Here is a 16,137-nt window from a genome sequence, read left to right on the forward strand (position 1 = left end):
TGTGGATAGAGCATCAGCCTGTGGACTGAAGGGTCCCAGGTTCGATTCCAGTCAAGGGCACATGCTGGGGTTGCAGGCTTGATCCTCAGTAGGGGTCATGCAGGAGGCAGCTGATCCATGATTCTCTCTCATCATTGATGTTTCTACTCTCTCTCCCTCCCCTTTCCTCTCAGAAATCAATAAAAATAAAATAATTTAATAAAAAGAAAAGATTGGTCCTGCCTCCCCACCTCCCTGCATCTCCTCTCAAAAACACCCTTCATCTAAACTTTTAAATATTTCTCCTTGTTGCATAGTGTTGTCTGCCATTGGTCCTCTTGTGGTAAGCACTTAACAGACATAAGCAAAGCAAGGACAATGGGCCAGGTTCAGAAGGTCACCAGGTGGACAGCCCCAGGTGACTAGCAAAGAACAATTGTAGAATGGGACCTCATCCCCAGGGTGACCTTTCCTCCCCGAGCATATGGCTGATCATGGGGTTTAGACACCCCTAACCTTTCCTCCCTAGAGATAACATCTAGGCCTCAGCTGTATTTCAGCTCCAGGCTCAGAAAAGCAGCAAAACTAGACAAGGGACACTACCTCAGGACCAGCTGCATTTTGAATAATGACCCTCTGCCCAGGCGCCAACCAATCAATCAGTGGAGACCCAGATCTGAAAGCTGCTGAGCATTCTATTAAGATTTTCCCCCTGAGATGTCCCCTAAAAATTCCACCCTTAAGACCCTTAGGATGGAGGACCCAAAGCGCCCTCCCTCCCCAGAGCGTGCTGGAGCCTTTCCCTTTACCCTCCCCTTCCCCTTTCCCTCAGGCATATTACCTTTACCTTCCTCACTTCTGAGCTCCAAGGGCCCTTCCTTGGCCTCTATAGCTTGTTTCCTAAGCCCATTTCTTCTATGAATCACTTTTCCTACCTCTGTGATTTTTCCAAATGAATAAAATCTCTCATAGTTTGAGTCTTGGCTCTGAATTCTTTCCTAACCAGAACTCAAGTATGGAGATTGCTGAATCCAGGCCCTGCCTGACCCCACCGGACTAACACCTGGTACTGTTCCAGCTGCTGCCAACACTTTGCTTATATCTCACTTCTAATTTATTCAACCATTCTTATTGAGACATTGCCAGGCTTTGTGGTAAATACTGGGGATATTTTGGGGAGCAAACCCAGACATTGCCCCTGCCCCCATGAAGCTTACAGTCTATTGGAGAAGGCAGTCATGAATCAAATATGCACATAAATAAATGTAAAATTATAACTGTAAATAGAAATATGCTGAAGGGAAAAGGAGGAGGAGGGAAGGGAAGGAGCAGAAAAAAGAACAAGAGTTAAAGCGATCAAAGTATCCCCAAGGAAATCACAGTTGAACTGAAGAATGAGTAGAAGGTAATTAAGTAAAAAGAGAGGGAAGATCTCTTTAGGTAGGAGGAACAGCATGTGCAAAGGCCCCGAAAAAGCTGGAAGCATGTTGTATAAATTCTGAAAGAAGGTTAGTGCATCGAAAGCATTGAGACATAAAGGGAAACCTCTTCCCAATCTTGTTCTCCAGGCAAATACTAACTTATTTCTCAAGGCTGGAAAACATTTCCTCAGCCCCACCAACCCTTACTCCCTAATCAGCAGGAGCCAACCACTTTTCCTTTGGCCCCTTTGATCCCGACAGTACCAAGTAAACATGACCTCAAAAGCCCTTTATGGTAGGTCTGTGCTTTCATGTCTGTTTCTTCCCACGGGTCCATTAGAGAGGATCTGAGGGAGGTACTGGTGTCTTAGTGGGGCTCTGTGTTCATGGTCCCTACACTTGGTGCAGAGTAGACTTCTAAAGTGTTTGTCACAGGAATGGCTGGCTGGCTGGCTGGCTGGCTGGTTGAATGAATGAATGAATGAATGAATAAAATTAATAATAAATGCATCCATTCCTTTAAAGATTAAGGCAAACACTTTAATGTAATCCCCTTAATGTGGCCCTGCCAGTTTCTCCAGCCTCAGCTCTCAGCACTCTTCAACTCCTGATTCCTCCTCAGGGCTCCAGTCCTACTGTCTTCTCTCTCAGTTCCTGAACCTGCCCAGCCCTCCCTGCCAGAGGACTGTGCAAGCAGTTCCCTCTGCCAGGGGCATTGGTCTTTCCTCATCTAGGCACTCCCTGGCCTCAGTGTAGACACCAATCACTTCCTCAGAACCTGCACCAAGGAAGGCCTTCCGTTCCAGGTGATCAGCCTCCTCTCTGCTCCCACAATTCCCCACACCTCCCCCTGAAAGTTCTTATCCGACTGAATAGAATTCTCAATTACTAGTATAGCAATATAGAGAAATTAATTATATATATATATATGCATCTAATTTCTCCCTATCCCTTCAGAAGAGAATTGGTTTTATTGCATTAATCTTTTGAGAAGAAGTTTAGGTGGAGAGAGTGAGGTCCTCCAAAGGCTGCATGAATAACAATAGATGACAACAGGGCTTTTCTGGGGAGGATAAATTTAGTGAGGGGTGTGTGTGTGTGTGTGTGTGTGTGTGTGTTGAATGAATGTGTTGAATGAATGAATGTATGATTGCCTGGCAATAAAAGGAACTAAGTGTCTGTTAAATAAATGCTCCCTACATATTCCACTGAGATTTTTCCAAGTTTCCTACATTCTTCCCTTTGGCCTTTCACCTCATTGCAGCTGGAGTCTGTCTCCCCTGACGATGAACATGGTGAATGGGGCCTGGGAGTCAGTAAAAGCTGGGAGCTGGACCTCATTAAATTACTGGCAGTCAATACATCTCAAAGATGCATCTTAAAGCTGGGGCATCAATGACCAAGACTTCCTCTGCACCATACGTTGCTCTAAGTACTCTTCCTCACTGAAGCCTCACCACATGTACTATTATTATCTCCATGTCACCCGGGAAGAAACTGAATCCCACAAAGTGACATGCACTTTTTAGATCCTGAATCTAAAGTCCACCCCCTTAGCCTCTGCCCCTGCTATTCAGGTTCTGTATACATTGTATTAGAATTGCCTATTAGAAAATACTGTTTCTTCAGGGCTTCCTTAAGATTTTTTTTTTTTTTTATGGAAAAAAATTCTTAAGATTCTTAGCCCTCTATTATTCCCTAAAAATATCCACAAGAGGGAGACCTTTCCCCTTCAGTTCTCAGCTGACTGGAATTATGGATTTAATTTGCAATTTAGTAGGTTACAATAGGTGACTGTTGCTTGATTTTGCAGCTGTAAAGTTACATGGAGGGGACAATGCCAAAGTGGTGCCCATGGAAAAGGGGCCCAGTGAGCCATCACTCACCATGACCTGGGTAATGGGCATAGTCAGCAGGTGAAGATCTGAGTCATCACTTGGCTTCCATACAAAACAGATCAGCTGCTTCATCTGAGGTGTTCTACTTGACATTTACAGGGGTTGCCGTATGGTCTGGGGTAAACAAATCTGACAGCAAGATTGTTCCATAGCAAGCTGTAGGTCCTGTAACAACCCAAGCCTGCTCTTCCACTCTGGAGCATTTAAAAGCAAAGACATTGCCCCTAAATTACTCACCCTCACAACCCATTTTAGTAAAGTTCTTTGGAAATTTGATGATGTTAATCTTCAAAATAAAACAACTCATTCACATTATACCCCCTGGTTTTAGTCATTTCTTGGTTTTGTCCTCTCCCTACACAGACCACCTCTTGGTGACTAGAGTCTTAGAGGTACTCTCAGTTTTCACCAAATAATTTTTCCCCCTTTGGGGTGATTTGGAGGCTAGTGGCCAAAGCTCAACCAAAATCTATGCTTGAGCCAACATCAAGGTCCAACCCAGCACTCTCTTATTTTCACTTTAACTATTACAGATAGCAATAATGAAGAGATGATATATTTTGCTCTTGTCTTATTCGTTTCAGAAACTCAACTAGGCAATACCCAGAGTGTTCCAAAAGAGAAAAAAAGCTGAGAGTTCTTTTAGTAAAAACAACATTCTTGAGAAGCATTAGTCCTGCATTCTTAGCCTCTGGATTGGTCCAGAGATGGTAATCTTCTAGCTGACCAGTGGTCTGGATAATGGATATGTGTTGATGTAAGAAATGCCCAAGCTGGTAGAGAATTTTTATGAGTTGATTTGAGCCAACATATGCCAGGAAACGAGATCTCAAATGCTTCAGAAAATAATAGTTTTGCAGGTTTCCCCATGCATTTGAAATTAAGTAGGGAAACTAAGGAAGATTTCCTGGAGGAAATTTCCTGGGGGAAAGCAAAGCAGGATTACAGGACGGTTAACAAAATTATGTGCTCTCTTGAGGGTGGTTATGGCTCAGTTCAAAGGTGTGTTAACCTACATGCATAGAAACAATTGACAGAGCTTGCTTAAGGCAAAAATAAACACTTTAGTAAACAGTTATATGCCTGGGGCATAGGTATGCCCCATAACTTGTCCAGTTAGGAATTTATGACCAGATCACGCTGTGAGGTTACGTTCCCTAGAATCTTTTTTTTTATCCCATCCATGGGTGTCGACTGGATACATGAACATTCTTTCCTTAGTTCTTCATGGGGTAACCAGAAGGTTACCTGGAAATTCAATGTATATACATACAGGCACTGACACAGGACTGGAAAGCTCTATCGTTTTAGTTCCCAGGCTAGTTAGAACAGGAATAGAATCATTTCCTCCTGCCTCAACCTACCTGATTTTAGTAACTTGGCAGGTTGGCTATAGCGACTTCCTTTTATTTCTTCACTCTATTCCTTATTCTTTAGTAATTGCAGCACAGCTGCTGTTCCCTACCATGTCTCCACCCGGAATCAAGTTCCTCATCCTCTCCCCTTTCATCCTTTCTCTTCCCAAACCACGTGCTTCTATGAGCCAGGACCAGTCTGGCAAATCCTACTTCTGATGCCAATTCTGGGGTGTTTTCTCTGACACCAACCAATTCTTTGAAACCAACTGGGTGTAAAATAATTCAATTAAATTCTGATACTATCTACCTGGAGTTAGTGTGAGATCCCACAAATTAAAGGGCTAAGTCCCACAAGACCCCCTTTCCAAAGCCAGTCACAAGTCTCGGGTTACACCACCTGTGCTTCTGACCAACCAGCTAGAAATTTTGGTTTGATAATTTGCTGGGACAGAACTCAGAAAACACCTTACTTACATTTTCCAGTTTATTATAAAGGGTACTACACAAGAATAACTAAATGGATTAGGGCAAGGTATAGAAGGGGGATGTCATGGAACTTGCATGCTCTCTCCAGATGCGCCATTCTCCCAGCACCCTCTGCACCAGCCAGAGGCTCTCAAAGAGATTGTTTGTTTGTTTTGTTAATCCTCACCCAAGGATATTTTCCCATTGATTTTTAGAGAACAGAAGGGAAGGAGAGAGACAGAGAGAAACATGGATGTGAGAGACACATCGATTGATTGCCTCCCGCCCGTGCCCAGAGCAGGGCTGGGGATTGAGCCTGCAATCTAGGTACATGCCCTTGACCAGAATCGAACCAGAGACCCTTCAGTCCACAGGGCCAACTCTCTATCTACTTAGCCAAACTGGCCAGGGCTCAAAGAGGTTTTTAGAGAGCTCAATCTCCAGCCCTACTCCCTTCCGTGAAGGTTGGGGGATGGGAATGAAATTTCTCACCCTCTACTCACTTTTTCTTTTTAGTGACAAGCCCCATTCTCTATGTAGGAACATCACCCTAAATCATCGAATTAGCATAACATAAATAACAAAAGACACTTCTATCACTTAGGAAATTCAAAGGATGTGGGGAGCTCTGTGCTAGGAACTGGAGACAAAGGCCAAATATATTTATTATAGCAAAATAATGCCCACAGACGTGAGGAAGAGTCACTTGGAAGAAACATTCTCGAAGGAGAGAATCGGCAGGACTCTGTGGGTCTTGGAGAAGCACTGCAGACGTTAAACAGCTTACGTTTTCATCTCTGTTCTGCCACTGAACTTCCCTCTGTAAAGTGGAGGTAATGATATTATTAGACCTGCTTCTGAGGGTTGGTAAAATGGAAGATCAGTCATCACAGTGTCTGGATCAGTGCGGGGAACATGTACAGAGCTCAATAAATGATGGCTTTTACCATCATGGCTACAGGGGGTGGGAGACCCAGGCTCTAGTCCATGTTCCCAGCCCTGGTGATGTTACCCCTTCTTAGTCATTCACCATCCGCGAGCTTCCGTTTCCTCATCCATAAAATTAAAGTATGGGTGTCCCCACCTGAGCCCAGGTCCCTTCCTTCAGAAGTCTGAACCAAATGTGACTCAAAGACTCGCAGTGAGGGTGACTCAGGGGGCTGGTGCCAGGGCCAGAAGGTGGGAAATCGAGGGGAGGCGCCCGCACTCGGTGGGAGGATCCCTGCCCAGCCCCGCTCGGCCCCAGCCCCGCTTCCCGAGTTAAATGCCGGGTGGGCCTGGCAGTCAGCCTGGCAGTCAGCCATTCCAGGAGTTTGAGCGCAGGTTTGGAGAGAGGTGGCACCTAGGAACCTCCGATGGGCCTTTCACCTGCCACGCCCCGGTGGAATCCGGGGCGGGGTCAAGGGCGGGTCCCGGACGCGCCCGGCCCACTCCGCCTCCGGGACGTCGTCCAGGTCCCCCGCCCCCGCCGCCAACAGCTGATGGGGACGGAGGAAGAGGAAGAGGTGGAGCTGCTTTGCGGCTCGCTGCCGAGCTGTCAGCCAGCAGCGGGGCGAACTGGCGGACCCTCGCGCTGTCCCCACGGCTGCGAGGCCAGCCAGGGCCTAGACTGGCGGGGCCGGGACAGGCGACCTGCCCGGCCGGCAATGCCCCGCCACGGAGTAACTCCCAGCCGGGGCCGCCCCAGGTCCGGCGGGGAGCGGCGATCGGACAGGTCCTGCGGGGCCCCCGGCCTGGGGATCCTAGGGATGGCGCTGGCCCTCTTCTCCTCCCTGGCTCTCTGGACCCCGGCGGCGGCCCACCCACTCCCCGCCCAAGGCTATTTCGCCAGTTTCAGTGGCCTAGCGCCCCAGGTCCGGGACACCTTTGGATGGTGGAACCTCACCTGCCCGGTCTGCAAAAGCCTGTTCACCATCCTCGACTTCGGACTGCAGGTGAGTGCTGTGGGGGCTGTGGGGAAGCAGGCCCGCCGGAGAGCGCCAGGGCCCGGGGCCCCGAGAGCACCCCCACGGGGAAAGGCTGGCCTCCACAAGCCTTCACTGAACTTGTTCTCCTTTAAGGACACCCCTGGCTGTACGCCGCCCTGCCTCCATGGTGACCTTGTGAAGTAAGGGAACCGTGCAAATTATACACTGAGCGCTGTGCTAGCCTTTTGGTACAGGTTAAAGCAGGCCTGCGAGCTGGTTTCATCACTGCTGCTGTCTCCGTTTTACAAATGGATAGATTTCCAGGGAGGTGAAGTCACTTGTCCAAGGGCAGATGACTGGCCGGGGGGAGACTGGGACTTCATCCGGGTGTGCCTGGTACTAGCTACTCAAAAGGGACTTGAATAAAGAGGTACCCAGGGGTGTAGGACCAGCTGGGGCCGCCTTGACCCTGATCGAGTTATGATGAGTACTGGTGGTTAGGCAAGCTTTGTGAGGCTCCCCAGATCAGCAGGGCCCTGCCCCTGTGTGTGCCTCCAAACCCTGGACAGTGTGTCATTGTGCCTGCCCAGCCCAAACTTCAGGGCACACTGAAGACTGTGCCTGAGAAAGCCGACTGGGCAAACAAAGGCCTGAAATGGAGCTGGAGAGGAGTGCTGGCCTGGTGCTGCCTGAGTCACGGGGCGGCATCTGTGGGAGGCAGAGGGGGCGCTGAGGTCTCTTCGCCATAGTGGCACCGGTCCAGTCCAGCCCAGTTTGGATAGGGAGGCCCACAGGGTGGTAGCCAGGGGACGGCCTGGCCCCTGTGCTCTGACTCTGACCTCTCACCACCGGGTCTTTCCGCCACAGAAAGAGAATAATGTGGTCCGGGTGGGCTCCCTGGCCACCAAGCTGTGCCAGCTGCTGAAGATCGCACCCCCCGCCGTGTGCCAGTCAGCCGTTCAGCTCTTTGAGGATGACATGGTGGAGGTGTGGAGACGCTCAGTACTGAGCCCATCTGAGGCCTGTGGCCTGCTCCTGGGCTCCACCTGTGGGCACTGGGACATTTTCTCATCTTGGAACATCTCCTTGCCAGCCGTGCCGAAGCCGGCTCCCCAGCCTCCCAAACCGCCAGCCCCAGGTGCCCCAGTCAGCCGAGTCCTCTTCCTCACGGACCTGCACTGGGATCGGGACTACCTGGAGGGCACAGACCCTGACTGTGAAGACCCGCTGTGTTGCCGCCGGGGTTCTGGCCCGCCACCCGCCTCCCGCCCAGGTGCTGGATACTGGGGCGAGTACAGCAAGTGTGACCTGCCCCTGCGGACGCTGGAGAGCCTGTTGAGCGGGCTGGGCCCCGCCGGCCCTTTTGATATGGTGTACTGGACGGGAGACATCCCCGCCCATAACGTCTGGCACCAGTCTCGGCAGGACCAGCTGCAGGCCCTGACCACTGTGACAGCCCTTGTGAAGAAGTACTTGGGGCCAGTGCCTGTGTATCCTGCGGTGGGCAACCACGAGAGCACACCCGTCAATGGCTTCCCTCCCCCCTTCATAGAGGGCAACCAATCCTCCCGCTGGCTCTACGAGGCCATGGCCAAGGCATGGGAGCCCTGGCTGCCAGCTGAAGCCCTTCACACCCTCAGGTACTTGAGGTCCATGGGAAAACGGGAGTGGAAAAGAAAGGTGGATGAAAGTGAAGGGAGCAGGGAACCCGGGCATTATCTCTGACCTCTGCTCTCCTCTCGGGCCTCCCTAATCTGACCCCTCCTTCCCTTCCCACCCTTATCTCCCGCCACCCTCCTCACAGGGCTGGCAGCATACCTTCTCCTTCTAGCCTCTGCTTTGCTCATGTTGGCCCTCTCTAGAATGCCTTCCCCTCCTGTTGACATCCTACCTTTCCCCAACTTACCCAGGCCCATGTCATCTTTCCTGAGTGGCCGCTGCTTCCCATTCTAGCTCACTTTTCTCTCTACTCTGAACTCCTAGAGCTCTTAGCCCTCTAAACCACTCTCCTGTCACTCAGGCCCTATCATCATGCTCTTTGGTCTTCAGCTAGAGCAGTGGTTCTCAACCTTCCTAATGCCATGACCCTTTAATACAGTTCCTCATGTTGTGGTGACCCCCAACCATAAAATTATTTTTGTTGCTACTTCATAACTGTAATTTTGCTACTGTTATGAATCATAATGTAAATATCTGATATGCAGGATGTATTTTCATTGTTACAAACTGAACATAATTAAAGCATAGTGATTAATCACAAAAACAATATGTAATTATATATGTGTTTTCCGATGGTCTTAGGCGACCCCTGTATAAGGGTCATTCGACCCCCAAAGGGGTCGTGACCCACAGGTTGAGAACCACTGAACTAAAGTGTGAGCTTCTTGAGGGTAGAGCTGATGGTCTGTATGCCTTCGCCGTCCGTCCAAATGTCTCGCACAGGACTGGGCATGCAGGACCAGGGTTATGAATGACTGTTGACCCCTTGTGTTCACTTTATTTCAGAATTGGGGGGTTCTATGCCCTTTCCCCAAGCCCCGGCCTCCGCCTCATCTCTCTCAATATGAATTTTTGTTCCCGTGAGAACTTCTGGCTCTTGATCAACTCCACAGATCCCGCTGGACAGCTCCAGTGGCTGGTGGGAGAGCTTCAGGCTGCTGAGGATCGAGGAGACAAGGTGAGGGAGAGTGGGGAGCATGATGGCATCGGTGCCCAACGAGGGGAGCAGCAGGCGCTTCTTAATAGACTCCTGTCTGGAGCTGGAGCATCTGTGAGCAGAGACGCTTCCAACAACAGCGTTCTCTCGGGGTGCTGCTCAAGGTCATCCTTAGAAGTCCTTTTGTTCACTCACCCTCTCTCTGGCCAAAAATGCCCGTCAGTGTAGATGAGTACCAACTCCCCTGGCCTGGGCTGTCTGAACCCCTCCTTCCCCATAACCATCCTTACCTCTCTCCACAGGTGCATATAATTGGCCACATCCCCCCAGGGCACTGCCTGAAAAGCTGGAGCTGGAATTATTACCGAATTGTAGCCAGGTAGGAGGGAGGTGGGGGTGGGAGGATGAAGAGTGAAATTCCTTTGAGCCTCTTAACATTCCTGCTGCCCCAACCCAGTGGGGAGGCCGCGTACTTAGAAGGCATCCATTCCTCCTCCTCCCTAGACCCTTCTGAATATGATTCCTGTCCCTGGCTAGGTACGAGAACACCTTGGCTGGTCAGTTCTTTGGCCACACCCACGTGGATGAGTTTGAAATCTTCTATGACGAGGAGACCCTGAGCCGGCCACTCTCTGTAGCTTTCCTGGCACCCAGTGCCACCACCTACATCAGCCTGAATCCTGGTGAGTGAGGCAGAGGGCAGCTGTTGAAATAGGGGGCGGGATGGGGGGGTGGTTGCTGGGTTAAAGGGGCAGGTTCGAGCCTAGGCCAGCAAGGGGCTGGACATGAGGCCTCTCCCCTCTGTTGCCTTTGCTCTCTGAGTTCCCAGCCAGCCCCTCCCTTCTTGTAGGTTACCGGGTCTACCTAATAGACGGCAACTACCCCGGGAGCTCTCACGTGGTCCTGGATCATGAGACCTACATCCTGAACCTGACCCAAGCTAATCAGCCGGGGGCCACTCCGCACTGGCATCTCCTCTACAGGGCTCTAGAGACCTACGGGCTGCCCAATGCGCTGCCTGCCGCCTGGAACGACCTGGTATACCGCATGCGGGGCGACACGCAGCTGTTCCAGACCTTCTGGTTTCTCTACCATAAGGGCCACCCGCCCTCCGAGCCCTGTGGCACGCCCTGCCGCCTCGCTACTCTGTGCGCCCAGCTCTCCGCCCGCTCCGACAGCCCTGCTCTGTGCCGCCACCTGGTGCCAGACGCAAGCATCGCCGACGTCCAGAGCCATCAGCGACGGCCGCTCTGCTAGAGTTGGGGAAAGTGCGTGTCTTAGGAGGGGAGCAGAGACCCCAGAAGGCCGCTGTGGTGAGAAACGTCAGTGAAGAGCCTTTACTGGGCCCCAAGTACACGGGAAACAGCCCCTTCTCCTTGCCTGGAGTTGGGGTGGCAAGGCATGGACAGGGATTGGTGGCTCTGCCCGTTTGCAGCATTGAGGCTGCTGTCTTTTCACAGACTAGGAGCAGTGGTCTCAGTTGGCAGTGCCCCGGGCAGACCAGACAGGGGCTGTCGCCCCAGGCCCGTGCTGGCCGGCCAGGAACACTACTGCTGCTGCTGCCTGGCTGCCAGGCGGTTAATAAAGAGACTTGGACTCCAGATCCTCTCCTTCTGTGACTGCCCCAATTTCTTCTTTCAAGGCAGGCAGGGCAAGAGGACCTTGGGAACAAGATCCTAACAGAGGGATCAGGGTAATGGGGGTGATGCGGGCACAGGAAGTGACACAGCTCAGCAGGGCAGACAGACTTTATTAGTGATATCAGTACAGCAGAGGTGCCATGGAGCAGGGGGGAGGGGGGCCCATGTCTGGACTGGTCCCCTACTTCACCCCCTGCTGGACCCCACGAAGATGGGGCCTGGCCTGGCATTCCTCCTGCTCCACCTGAATTGTGGGGATGGAGAAGTCGGGGCTGGCTTTGCTTCCTGCTCCTCTTATCAATCCAGTATTGTCACTTCCTTGAATGGATTAGACGTCTCCCCCCACCCCAGCCCCTAGGCAGGGAACCCAGCTACAGAGAAGGGGCAGCTTGGGAGGGGAGTGGGGCTGAGGCCTAAGAATAGCCTCTAGGGCCCCTCCCTGCCCCATACCCTTGGGTTCCCTGGGGCCTAATGCCAGCAGGTGGAGGAAGAACTGAGGGCTTCAGGGGGTGTGGGCCCCCAGGCGTTTGGGCTTGAGGGAGCCCCACAGCGACTGGACACCCCTGCGAACAGTCCACCCTACGCGCCGGGCAACGGACTCAGCAGGGGGTGCAGGGAGGCAGGAGGTGGAGGCCTGGGAGCGGGCATCCAGACACTTCTGGTAGCGGAGCTGCAGAGACAGGCGAGGCAGTCATTCTCCAGCCTGCCCCGCCAGGGGGCCGTGTCCCCACCCCACCATCCTACCCACTTACCATGCATGCAGCCTGCACGGCTTCGGAGAGGCTGGCGGCATTAGGCTCGCACCAGAACATGTGGCAGCAGAAGGAGGCTGGGCCGGCAGCCATGATGAATGCGAACGTGTGGACATCTCTGCCCACCGCCAGGAAGGAGAGGAAGCGCACCCGACACTCTCCCAGCACTGCCTCCGTCTGGAGGGAAGGGCCCCAGTTAGTAAGGAACAGCCCGACTCTGTTCCATGGGCACATCCATCTCATTGGCAGCTCTTGCCCTCACTCCCCAGTCTCCCCTCCGCGGCAAAGCACTGCCACGCCTTCTCCATCCCAGGTCTTTACCTGCTGATGCAAGATGGTGAGGGTGGCAGGGGCCACGCTGACGTGACTTGGGGTCCACTGCTCCCGGCTACTGGAGGACAGGACGGACTCCAGGGCCCCATTTATTACATCTACCCCTAGAAGACACAGACACACATACATGGCACCACTGGAGGTGGGGAGAGGACACCCCGGATCTACCCTAGACTTTCCAGCTCTGCCCAGTCAAACCCAGGGCCTTTGTTCCATCCCCACTTCACCAGCCTACAGCCCCCATGGTGCTTTCCTCCTGGGCTCCAGTGACTTGCCACTTGTCTGGTTTCTCCCATCCTAAATCCTAGGGTTGTTTTTCTTCTCTATTCTCCCTCTTCTGCGTGCACTCAGAGGAGAACCCAGCCTCCTAACCCGTTGACCTCCTGGAGCTCTGACCTCACCATATCTGACTCACCCACATTCAGACCTTGTGCTGCACACACAACATTGGACTCCGAAATCAGCCCCTCAGGCTAGTCCTCTCCCAAGACCCAACCTTTGTTTTTTTAAAGATACCCATTTAAGGAAATGTTTACTCTGTGTCACTCTGTTAAATCATTAAGTGTCTTTCAACAGTCTCACAATAGATCCTTTTATAGATAAGGACGCTCACAGACATCAGGAAATAAATCTTAGGTCACATGGAGGGGTGGGGTGTCAAAATCTTAGTTGTGCTTAATAGTTTCTATAATGTGCTCAAAGGCCAAGGAACCCAAGGTCCCTGGCTTTCATTAGATCAGCCAGTTTTTCCTTGAAACACAATGGTTTCTTCCACTTCTGCTGACACCCAGCGAGAACCCAGGCGGCAGCACATGGCGTGGTGGAGGCATGGGTTCCAGTCCCTGCACCGCTCAGGACTGGCTTTGTGACCTACGTGTCTTCACCCCTGTAGTGGTGAACAGTGCCATCGCAAAAGCATCCCATGCAAAAGCATCCCACGCAAAAGCACACGCCTCTGTGGTCCCTCGGGGCCCTCTGTGCTCCCACCAGAAACAGACCACAGGGACCCTCTTGGGGCAGAGGACAGATGTCTTCCTCCACAGTTCTCCCTCACGTTGACTTTGCTCATCTTACCTCTGGCTGGATCCAGGCCAAGCTCCCAAGCACGCTAGGCCTCTAAAACCTGGCCTCCTCTGAGCTGTCAAGCCTCCTATTTGACTGCTCCCTGAGCTTCAGATGACTTATGGAACATTTATTAACATCTCATCTGGGCAAATGCCCTGTGAGGCAGGTGGGGAATAGAAAATGAAAGAGGATACCCTGAGGGACACAGGATGTTACTGAGGGTAAGGCCTCGGTGTGGAGTGCACCTTCCCCCCTTGACTGCCTGAGAAACTCATCCTTCAGGGTTCACCCACACCCCACCTAGGAAGCCTTCCCTGCTGTAGGCAGAGAGAGGGTGTTGCTGGGTCAACTCTTAGCAAAACATCTAATAACTGCTTAGGACCTTTCCTACCCTGGGCTGGCCATCTCAAGGACAGAAACCAAGTTTCATTCATCTCTGTGTTGCCAATCCTAGCACAGGGCTTATCTACTGAAGGATTTCCAGATGCATGAGCAAGTCACCCTCAAGGCAACACGGGCCATGCACCCAAACTGGTATAACCAAGCCACCCGGGAGTCCACAGAAGGGTGTCACTGCAAGCAGGAGTGGTGGGCCAGGTCAGACTGCAGAGAGAGCTGTGCTGTGTATGACATTAAGCTCAGTTAATAGAAAGTCTCAAAGATCATGAGTTGCAGATGCGACTCTGAAATCAAACTGCTTAAGAAGCAGATGGGGCCCTGGCCAGTGTGTCTCAGTTGGTTGGAACATTGTCCCATACACCAAAAGGTTACGGTTTTGATTCCCTGTTGGGACACATACCTAGGCTGTGGGTTCAATTCCTGGTTGGGGCATGTATGGCGGGGGGGGGGGGGGGGGGGGAACCAATTGATGTGTTAATTTTTCTCTCTCCCTTCCTCTCTCTCCCCCCCTCCCCCCCCCAAAAATAAAAAAAAGCATATCCTCTGGTGGGGGGAAGCAGATGGGGCTGTGAGAGTGGGTCCTGGCCTCAGAGTGTGGGGAGGACCAGTGTGGAGGTAAGGGGAAAACAGTGGAAAAACGGGCCTGGAAAAAGCCTGAGTTGGTAACAACTCAGGGCTGAAACCTACACCCTAACTGCTAGCCCCACACTCCCATCCCCCTTATCCTGATGTGCATCCTTTTCATATCAGGTGTTGCCATCCAACATACTACATAACTTACTTATTTTATTGTCTATCTCTCCTGGCTAGAGTGTCAGCTACCTGAAGGCAAAAATCTCTGTCAGTTTTGTTCATTAATGTATACCAAGAACCCACAATAGTGCCTGGTACAAACCAGGCAGTCAGTAGTCATTTGCTGAGTGAATGAATATTGCAGCTTCAGCAGGAGCCAATGTTAACTCCCTGAGGTTCAGCCTAGCAGGTGTTGCTCAGTGACTGAGTGTTGACCTATGAAGCAGGAGGTCACAGTTCGATTCCCGGTCAGGGCACATGCCTAGGCTTAATCCCCAGTAGGGGACGTGCAGGAGGTAGCTGACCAATGATTTTCTCTCACCATTTGTTTCTATATCTCTCTCTCCCTCTCCCTTCCTCTCTGAAATAAATAAAAATATATTTTAAATAAACTCCCAGAGTTCAAAAAGGGAGCAGAAACCAAAGCAAGAAGTGAGCTTAGAGCCTACTGGTGTGAATGACCTGGCTTCAACAGAGCAGACACATTGAGCTAATGGACAACAGAGGGGCCATCAAGGGCTGCAGACAGATGGTTCAGTGTAGTGAGAACCTGTGTGAGGTGGATATGGGAGGTGGATATAGGAGTGGGGTTAATAACTGGAAGAGGTAACAAGGGCTTAGAAGCTGAGAGTGGGAGGGAGAGGAAGTGAGAGGGAATGTATAGGGGTCAAGCACCTCCTTTCTGCTCCCTCAGCATACTTTTCCACCTCCAAATCCATGTCTGCAGCAGTGCTATTGGATCCAACCAGAACAGCCACTCCTCTGCAACTCCAGCTCAATCCCTATCCTTCCTAAGAAGGGTGCCCTCGCTCAATCTAAGGTGCTGGTCATTACAGTCAGCATGGTTGGAGGGGAAGAGGAAAGAACTGAAGGTGACCAGGTTGAGTCCTAGGACCACCATCTCCTGGCTATGTCATCTGAGGCAAGTCTCATTCATTCATACATCTGTTTGTCTGTTTACCTATTCACCAAACATTGTTGAGTTCTTCCAAAGTGTCTTTCGACGTGACACCCAACCACTCCTTGAAGCAGTCTTCTTTTCCTCTAACTCTCTCCTGCTCTCACTATCCTTGGCAGTTTCACCCTCCTCCACTATCCATTACCGTAAATGTTGGAGGGCCTCAAACCTAGGCCTCGCCTCATTTCCCTTTTCACTGCAGGCTGCCCACTTTCTGGGGTCAGTCTTCGCCATACTCATGGCCTTGATTACCTCTATAATCCAAGGATGCCACATTTGTATCTCTAGCCCAGACCTCTCCTCTGTGAACCCAGATGCCTACTTGAGTTCCCCAAGGCACCTGAAACTCTGCATGTTTAAGACTGAACTCACAATCGCTGCACCACAACTGGCCTCTGGCAGTGTGTACCTTTAGAGAATGGCACCGTTACAAACGCTAGGTAGCCAGGAGTCGCCCTTAATGCCTCTGCCCCGCACCTCACATGAATCGTCAAGGCCTACTGATTTCAATTTG

At 51.5% G+C, this 16,137-nt stretch overlaps 2 protein-coding genes across 2 annotated transcripts in view; one reads left to right on the top strand and one right to left on the bottom strand.

Annotated features, from left to right (window-relative positions):
* Nucleotides 1-6,619: 6,619 nt before the first annotated feature.
* SMPD1 (sphingomyelin phosphodiesterase 1) lies at nt 6,620-11,287 on the top strand. Its single transcript, XM_006105555.2, has 6 exons — nt 6,620-7,055; nt 7,896-8,668; nt 9,534-9,705; nt 9,987-10,063; nt 10,222-10,367; nt 10,535-11,287. Exons 1-6 carry the CDS (start codon nt 6,768-6,770, stop codon nt 10,939-10,941), a joined length of 1,863 nt encoding a protein of 620 aa, XP_006105617.2. The 5' UTR covers nt 6,620-6,767; the 3' UTR covers nt 10,942-11,287.
* Nucleotides 11,288-11,417: 130 nt separating this feature from the next.
* The window catches only part of APBB1 (amyloid beta precursor protein binding family B member 1), a 24,865-nt gene continuing 20,145 nt past the window's right edge, over nt 11,418-16,137 (bottom strand). Inside the window, 3 exon segments of the mRNA XM_023746562.1 lie at nt 11,418-11,994; nt 12,077-12,253; nt 12,398-12,513. Of these exon segments, the coding sequence (XP_023602330.1) occupies nt 11,827-11,994; nt 12,077-12,253; nt 12,398-12,513 (461 nt within the window). The 3' untranslated portion in view covers nt 11,418-11,826.

Source organism: Myotis lucifugus, unplaced genomic scaffold (genome assembly GCF_000147115.1).
Source record: "Myotis lucifugus unplaced genomic scaffold, Myoluc2.0 scaffold_695, whole genome shotgun sequence".
Taxonomy (NCBI): domain Eukaryota; kingdom Metazoa; phylum Chordata; class Mammalia; order Chiroptera; family Vespertilionidae; genus Myotis; species Myotis lucifugus.